This window comes from Glycine max, chromosome 6, assembly GCF_000004515.6.
Source record: "Glycine max cultivar Williams 82 chromosome 6, Glycine_max_v4.0, whole genome shotgun sequence".
NCBI lineage: Eukaryota > Viridiplantae > Streptophyta > Magnoliopsida > Fabales > Fabaceae > Glycine > Glycine max.
The window spans coordinates 14863583-14873050 of NC_038242.2; the positions used below are offsets into that span (position 1 = coordinate 14863583).

The 9468-nt window shown below is 34.9% G+C and overlaps 1 protein-coding gene across 1 annotated transcript; it reads right to left on the reverse strand.

The window, feature by feature from the left end:
• Positions 1–366: 366 nt before the first annotated feature.
• LOC100814733 (protein POLLEN DEFECTIVE IN GUIDANCE 1) lies at positions 367–8780 on the reverse strand. Its single transcript, XM_003528083.5, has 11 exons — positions 7948–8780; positions 6972–7123; positions 6747–6850; positions 6177–6265; positions 5986–6059; positions 5088–5238; positions 4821–4988; positions 1808–1905; positions 1601–1723; positions 907–975; positions 367–805 (listed from the first exon to the last, which is right to left on the reverse strand). The coding sequence occupies exons 1-11, from the start codon at positions 8510–8512 to the stop codon at positions 599–601; spliced, it is 1800 nt and encodes a 599-aa protein (XP_003528131.1). The 5' UTR covers positions 8513–8780; the 3' UTR covers positions 367–598.
• Positions 8781–9468: the final 688 nt, after the last annotated feature.

A 9468-nucleotide genomic window follows, 5' to 3' on the forward strand; every position in this document is an offset into this window, starting at 1 on the left:
AAGACAATTATTTTTTTAAAATGAAGGTAAAAAGTTATAAAAGATAAAAGAAAAAATTCATTGATGTGTAAAAGGTAGTTGTAATTTATAAAAATCTAGGAATTTTAATTCTTTTTTATGATAAGATTATGTATTTTGTAAAAACTTACAACACTTTTTTCTATGAAAACATTATGAACTATTTTTTTGTCCCCATTATACACATTTTCTGGATCCAAAATGATAGTTTACTCATGTTTTTGTTACTAGTTCAGATATTAAACTTCAAAAGATGTCAAAAATGTGTTATTGTTTTTATAGAGTTGACCATATTTGAGTAGAGGGGAAGGGGAAGAGACGTGATTGCAATTCTTTGCAATTATGGAGGCCTACAACATTCTATTATTATTCTGTAATAATCAAATTATATATTGCTGTCAAAATTGGAAGGGGAAGCCATCTATAGGTTCACCTTCAAGTTATAAACCAAAAGTTGTTCCCGCATGTGCCAGGCACCGATGGTAATTCAGGAGTCAAGTGTTCCTGAATTATCGAGTGGAGGAATCCTTGGGCAAACAGATTATATTATGTCAAGAAAGCAGTATTTTGCCCTTCCAAACTAATCTTCATGAAAATGATGTTTCCTCTTTTTGCAACGATTGACATACCATGTGGCATGCTTCTGTAGTCCCATGCCAATGAGAACCTTGAGGCTTGTGAGCATGACATAGGTCATTGCTGAAAAAAGCAGAATCCAGAAAAGCCTCCATGGAAGGGGATTGGGAGGAAGGTTTGCAGCATATACTGGAGTGAAAACTCGAATAACCTAAGAACGAGTTATAAAAGGAAAAGGAGCACGTGTTCAATCGGCAATAAAAAAAAAAAAACAGAAAAACCAAATGGACATGTAAAATCTTATATGCTCACCACACATGCTGGAGCAAGGGGGACAAAAGTCAGGTTTTTCTTTGCACTCTTAGTTTGCATATTTAGAGTCTACAGAATGGAACAGTCAAATGTTAGGCGTATATTTTTTTTAGAAAGTTCCATCAAAGAAATGGAACAAAATGTTAATGCGATTGATTGTCATAATATTAAGATTCAGAATTATACATCATTCTTTTCAAAGTAATAATAAGCTTTCTCAAGTATCAGTTAAATACGATATGCTTTCTGACACAAACTACACTACCATGCTCAAATGCAGAAGAAACTGAATCATACTTAAAATGAATTCACTTTGGAATCAAACTATAAAGGCAAACAAATAACATTAAAAAATGAAATCAATTAAAGAATTGAAAAGAAAAATGACCAAATTTGTTTTGAAGAGAAATTGAACTATATTACTGTAACAAAATAGCGTATAACCCTTTTCCCGTTAAAGCATATTCCAGGAAAGGATTTCAAAAGGTACTTGTGGTTTTGAATCATGGAAAGTTTTGGTGCATTTAGGTGTGTAGCTCAAAAATTCACTCGGATTTTCAACTTTAAGTTGAGATTTGAATGAAAACATAACAATTTCTTGTTTAAGTGGGTTCCAGTTATCCGTCTACACCTTTTTAGTAGTAAATAATACTGTATAAATAAAACCCACAAACATGAAATCAGATGATAATACCTGTTTGCATAGATCTTCAAGGAACTCGGAGTATGCGATGGGCTTAATGTTATTGAATTTAGCAATGAATGAATGCTTGATAATATCAATAATCATTTCAGATACATAAACCAAGAGGATATTCTGCACCATCCAAAATGTGTCAGGAACAGGATAAACAAATTTTCTTTCATTAATATTAAGAGCTAAAATATTTCCAAATCTTACAATGAGAAAACTTTCAAACCAGGGACCCTCTGCCTCTAGAATATTTTGAGCCAAAACGAATAAGATAAAAGATGAAATGTGGAATCTCTCTACAGAATCTGCTTGTCACCAAAAGTAAAGGGGGAGAAATAAAATATATTAAAAAGGTTAGAAGAAAAAATGAGAAAAAAGATAGATATGCATGCATTGTATAGAAGTTTACACCAAAAAACTTTTGCAAAATTATTTTACTAATGAGCTATTTGGTTCAAAAGGGGATGGGGAAGTGTGGGAAAATAAAATCCTCCTGACATTGGGAGGCAAAAACAATACGGTGGAGATGAATTTTCCCTTTCATTTTAAATTCCCCTCGCTCCAAACTTCTGAATCCAAGTACCAAACACAGGTTTTCATCAAAATCACTTTCCCCTCCTCTCCCAGTCCAACAATAAAATAAATTGCAAAACCTACATGCAAATAATATGAATATGGGATCAAGAAAATGCATTTTACTTTTAATATAAACTTGAGCATATCCCCCAGAAAATAACAAAAAAAAATCCAAATCATTGTCATTGCTTTCGCATAAAATTGTGAAGAAAAACATGACCAGAAATAAAAATTGAGGCTGACAAGCAGCAATTACAGGGACAAGATTTTTTATAACTATAGCTTAGAATTTTAAGTAACCACTAGGATGCCTTAAAGTTATGAATTTTAATATTATATCACATCACATCACATCACATTTTAATCCATGTCTAAATTCAAACTAAAAAGAATTCATAAGACAACCAAGTTTATACACACACCATGTATGGTGCAGGGGAATGACAAACTCTATTTCAACTCTTGATTGTGCAAAAGACTTAAAAGACATGTCCATAATTCTCTAGCAGCCAGGAATTAACTAATGTTTCCATGTACCACATTTATAAATTATATGGAGCAAAATAAAATTTCATTCCTACGTGTACAATTTTTTCATTTTAATTCAAAGACATTGCATTCTCGTTTTGTGTATTAAAATATTCATATCTGTTGAGTCAAACAATTAAAAGCTAAAGCTTTCTACTGATCATATTTATGTGGCACAGGGATAAGGTGCCAAAGAGGCTAAAAATGTTACGCCCTTTATTCTAGATTGAAATAAGAGCATTCAAAATAACAAACACCCTTGCATTAAAGTTCAAACATTACAACCATTTTACATGGTTGACATTATAAAGTGAGGCATATATGATATAACCCTTGTTGGAAAGCTTCTTTAATTGGGTCACTCCTAGCCCACCTTTATTGCAACCTCTTTGGCAGCTAACTTAACTGCAGCCTCAAGGGTGGGAGTTTAGTCCCACATCAACTAGAGATATGACTTAAATAGAGCTTATAAAGCTTGGACAGTCCTTACCTTACAAGCAGGTTTTGTGGAATTGAGTTAAGCTCTAAGCCCAAATACTAAGATGGTATCAAAGCCTATCTTAGATCCATTGTTTGGCCACCTACGTTTGCCACACTCCAGACCGGTAGCCCTATAAGTGAGGGAGAGTGTTGGAAAGTAACGTTAATTGCACTCACCCCTAGCCCGCTTTAGTTATGGCCTCTTTGGGGGTTGTCTTAATTGCAGCCTCAAGGATGGTTGTTTAGTCCTAGATTGACTAGAGATGTGGCTTAAATAGAGATTATAAAGCTTAAGCAATCCTTACCATACATGTCAGTTTTGTAGGCTTGAGTTAGGCCCTAAGCCCAAATGCTAAGTTTTTTTTTTTGGCTGAATCCACCATTGTTGTTACATAAACTAACCTAATTCACTACAGAATTTTATTTTAGCAATATTATTCATAAGGACAACATTGGAGAAGATCAAACACTTAGCATGGGCAATAGCATATCCACTGACCCAAAATGTTGCACATAGTATTTGCATTTGATCCATATTTCTTAGGGAAATCAATGTAGTTATCACTTTCACAGTAGTCATACAATTCTCTCAAAATTTTGCTTGTCACTTTCATTGACCCTTCATTGTCAATCCCAATGGAAAGAACAAGTAGAAGGAATGGAACTACAGAGATGGCCTTCATCTTATTATTTTGATTATAGAGCAATATGTACTCCTTGCTTCAATGCAATCTTGCCTAACAAGTTCATATGAAGACACACACACACACACACAGTTGGCACCCTGAGAAATATGGACCAAACACAAATGCTATGAGCAATAGTTTGGGTCAATGTATATGCCATTACCTATGCTACATGTTTGACCTTCTCCAACATTTTCCTTTTCAATAATATTGCTAAAAGTTGTGATGCGAATTGGATTAGTTAACTTAACAGCAATGGTGCATTCAGCCAACAATCAATCTTAACATTTGGGCTTAGGAGATCGGCTTATAAGGTGAGGACTACCCAAGCGCTATAAGTCGGTTTTGTGGAGTTGAGTTAGGCCTTAAGCCCAAATGCTAGGATAGATGCAAGAGATGCTGAAACTGTGTGTTTGAAAGACACACAGAGTTTGATTTATATAGGCTTATTACAATAAATACACATAATTAGAGGAGATTTTGCTCCTTTAAATCAAATATGAGTTGCCTATAAATCAAATATAAAATAAATACAAAATATTTGAATCTGATTTTCAACAACCCTAAACAAATCAACTATTGACAAAACTAGCTTAAATGATATTCTTAAAATGAGGGCACAAAAAATTATAGAGTAAATTACAAGGACCTCCCCTGAGGTTTGCCCTTATTACATCTGATATCCCTCCGTTTTTTAATCCTACAAAACCCCCCTTAATTTTTGGGCTTTTGTTACACCGATCCCTCTTAGGAGGGCTCAAAGTAATGTAAAAAAATGGAGGGATATTGAGTGTAATAAGAGAAAACCTCAGGAGAGGGGGGGGCGTCCATGTAATTTAGTCAATTATATTAGGGCTTCAATGTTTGAAAGGAGAAGTACAGAAGTAACAGAACAGTGTACCAAATAAGCTGATCTCAAGAAAGAAACCATTGTAAGCAAGATAACTTACCAAAGTAAACTAAACTGTGAACATTATCCTCGCTGTATCGCTTAAACACATTGCTTTTGATCTCAGCAAAATTATTTGACACCAGCAAAGCCAACAATGCGTTGTTGTGAGCAACTATACAGGTTGATAAAGTGATTGCCTGAGCTAATAAGATAAAAGAATGAACAAGTACGATTAGTCAAGGAACCAAACCAATGACTGTTATTTCTTCACAAAAAAAAAATAGTTAACCAAACAACTGAAAAAAAAAACAAAGATGAAGGATATTTGAAGCAGCCACCGCTAAAGCTTGGTCAGAAGCAAATCTCCAAATCCAGAATCTCATGCTTTCTGGGGGGCAATTTGCAAGTCCTTCAGCAGAAAGAAATAATGTTTGCAACACATCCCCATTAAAATTTTGACATAATTTATCAAATATCTGCAAGAAGTAGAAAGATCCATTACAAATTACAGTATAAGTTACATTTTGGAGCATTATGATTCACAACACCTATGCAATCAAAGAGGCAACTAAAGAGTAAAAGCAATAACCGCTGGGATTAAAATTTTCAGTACTTATGAACTGAACCATTTAAATGCCAGAAGGCCACTGAATACCCCATATGATGTTTCAAACAAGTATTCAAAATCATTTACACAACAAAATCCATTCTGCTCCTTTTTCATATTTTCATTTTGGGCTGTCCCAAATCTCACGTAGGCCAATACAACTCTGCTATTTAAAGGAGATAGCATATTGATTATTTCCAAATACAGAAACATTTTATCTCATCTGATGTCAGAGTTTCATGGTTTACAAATTAATTACAAAGAAAAATTTTATTATTCCATATTCTGTGAAATTCCCTTACTTTATCACCACAAGATCTCGCTTGCATAAACCCAATATAATATACTATAAATAGAACTTAATTAGAATGCACTGAGATTTTTACACTTTCATCGATTGAAGGATTGCTATACTTGGTAAGATTGTTGATTTTTGTAATAATTACTTTAAAAGTCATATCTAGGGTATTTTTAATTAGTTGATAGTGTAAAAATCTATCCAAACAATGTATCAAAACTTAACTCAAATAACTCATAAATATTCACTTTGATTGATATTTGGCAGTGTGGAGAGCTAATTATTCACCATAATCCAGACTAATAAATTTATGCTCACCTCTAAAACATTGTATACCACATATAATTTTATTGTTCCTTGACCACGGATCATATGATATATTAAGCTGATATCTGTCGCAGCACATTTGAAAGGATAAATAAAATAAAATTAGCATAATATTAAACTTGAACAAAGCAAAAAAAAAAAATGATATAGCATATACTCATGGAAGCAGAGAACCACTTTACCTGTTTGCTGCAAAAGAACAACTCCACTACTCAAAATAAGAAAACAGCCAAAATCTGAAACTTCCATTGTAGACAGCCTCTTGAACTGCCTGTCATGAGCATAATTAGGCTATATAGTAATACTGGAAACCGTGATAGACTAGCACAAATTAAAAGCAGAACATGGGTTGAACTAAAATAGAGAATACAAAGTCAAAGCTCAAGAACATGTAGATTCTGTATTAGGGAGAGATTGGTCTAATTTATTTAGCTAACCAAGAATCAAAGACTAATAGAATCCAGATAGAAACACTAAGACCTATATCATAAGAGAGAATGTCTAATTGAACATACTGCTAAATTGGAATTATTTGGTTCATGAAAAAACACTTTCTTCTGTCATTCTCATTCAAATATTTATGACGATACCTGAAGCACTTTAAGATTGTAGTACTAGATGGACACTGCTTATGTCACATTGAAATTAAGGAAACAGATATTGTAGGCTTAATCTATCACCTTATTCCTCACATGCATGCCTAACTAACAATTTATTACAAGGGGGAGGGGGATTCAGGAAAAGTGGCAAACCTTGTCTTTAGAAGCCTCCAAATAGTCATCATGATCCTCGCTGGCATAACAGTTAACAACGAAAGAAATGAATCGAAGCAGACAAAGAAGCCAACATCTATAAGCTGCAATTGCATTTCACGTTTAAGATATAACATAAAATGTAGAATGCCTTAACATCACAAAACTATAACAAGAGTTCTTTTCTATTTCTTTTTCCTTTTAAATCAAGAAGAGGAAGTATACCAATTCACATCTCCATGGCAGGCGGAAGATAGTGTCGTAAACTCTCTCTCGTTCTTTCTCATTCCCAAGAGTTGTTGTGCTGCGTAAAGAATTTCCATTGTGCATTTCCTCCAAAAAGTATGATACAGGGGACTTCTCCACTGAATACACAACTGACATCAAAACACACCAACATAAGGTAAATTCGGCAGAAAAGAAGAATAAATGCCCCTGGTTAAATAAATATAACAGGGTAAGAAAATCAGGCAACAAATCACTTTGGGCAAAGAGGACCACACACGGACCATTTAACTAGTTTCCATTCATAAATGAGCAGCTGAAGCATAATAAGAAAGCAGGCAAAAAACTTTCATTCCTGTCTAAAACGCCCATCATTTTTCACTATCATGCAAGGTTTTAGGAAACAGTTCATCACTGCAATTTCAGCTGCTACATTAATGATTTAGGATCTCTGCAACTGTAATTGCAGCCACATTTGTCTGCAATTCTCTGTATTATTGAAGTTTTTAAGGTCTCTGCAACTATAATCGCGGCCGCATTTGTCCGCAATTTTCTGCAATATCAAGTTTTACAACAAAACTGTAATTCAAAACCTTGATGCCATGCATTATTCAGTCAATTGTTTGTAGAAGCCAATTTGCCATGCCACCAATCCCATCACACGTGGGGACACAGAACCAACCCAAGGACCATTTTTCCAGCCATTTCCCCATAGAAGCCGATGCATAATTTTGCTGTAAATATTTAGTTGCATTTTGAACATCTATTTAATTATAAAAAAAATTGGTATACAATAGAAGTAATGGAAATTGAATCTAGGGCAGCATGCAAACCATTCAAACCCCTGCCACTAAACAGAGTGGCATCCATTGAATTGTAATAGTTTCTGAATAATCATTATGATTACAAAAAATAACTATGAGATGCAATGTGATGGATGCATGCAGAGCAAGGAAAGGACCATTGTAGCACTCACAGTTCGGATCTTCCGCCATGATACGCTTCCAGTCCAACGATTCCACAGTCTCCAATTTCTTAACCACATTCCTATCAGGCTCGTTCGTCGGCTTCTCCACCGGACTCGCATTCACACCGCCATCCTCCTTCTCATCGCGCACCACCACGTAAGCCGCTATATCCTCCGAACTCCCACAATTCACGTTCCTCTGCCTCAATTCCCCAAAATTAAACCCCTCCATGCCACCGCGCACGGCGGTCGCTTCCTCACTCTCCGCCTCACGCGCCTCCGCAACCGCGCACACACTCTCCGCCTCGCGCACCTCCTCGCACACGACGAAGCTTCCTCCGCCGCCGCCGCAGCAGTACCTGCTAGCGTCGAGCTCGAATCCGTTACATGCTCCTCCGTTCTCCAACGGCACCGAATGCGGATCAAAGGAATCGCCGGCGCGATCGAGAAGTTTCTTCTTCTTCTTCGAAGCGCGGTGCCTGCGCTTCTTGTGATTGCGTTCCGTTGGATCCGATTGGCCCTCGACGCTGAGAACCTCGAAGGAAATTTTTCTGCCGTCGTTTCGGAGCGCCATGGCCGAACTCTGAAATCGAATTTGGCGAACGACGAAAGTGGAGAAGAAAGTGATTGTCGTTTTGTTACATGTCGTGAATAATTGGATAGGTGAAATTGTGGCTTTGGCTTGGCTTGGCGTGGCGTGATTGATTCGCTTGCGCGTAAAGTGAGAACCAGTGTCTCTGTTTGTTGTTCGTTTATTGCACAAGTCCAGCTTTCATTCGCGCTCTCTCGTATCTCACTGCGTCTTCTTTTATTATTCATCACCCTATCACTATCACTGCAAGTTATGGTTTTTCAATCACAAATCTATTCATTTTATTTTTATTCCTTAAGTAGAAAAGTGCTACTATCATTTTTGTCTACGTCACATTAAATTTTAATAATATTACTTGAAATGTATAATTTTCTTAATCAAATTTGTTTTGTTTATAATTTTTTTATATTATCAACTCAAGTGTCGTATAACTTAAGTAACATTAATGATTATTGTATACAGTATGCCAAAATTGCATTTCACCCATATCTATCTTAAACAGTCACTTAAAATTAAGCTGGTCTTAAGTCTTAATGATAAACACTTGGCCGCCAAACAGATTATAGAGGTCTTATAAAATGTTTTAACTTTTAAGTGATAAGTATAAAGGATGTCGTTTCAATCATTGATATTAATTACGTATATATACTATAGAATGAGTTAGAATATTAATTACTGTTTTTATCAATAATTGTGAATATTAACTTTATACCTAATTATCTACTATAGAGGAGATAAAATCGAAAAAATAAATACCCTTTCTCAATTCTTATTATTAAATACAATACCTTTGGATTAGTATATTCACATTATTACCTTTAAAAAAAGTATATTCACATTATTAACCTTTTTTTAATAAAAAAAAGTAATATTATTAGAGTATTTCTAATGGGATTTATTGAAGAATTTTTTATGCGAATAAATTATTTCTTATAATT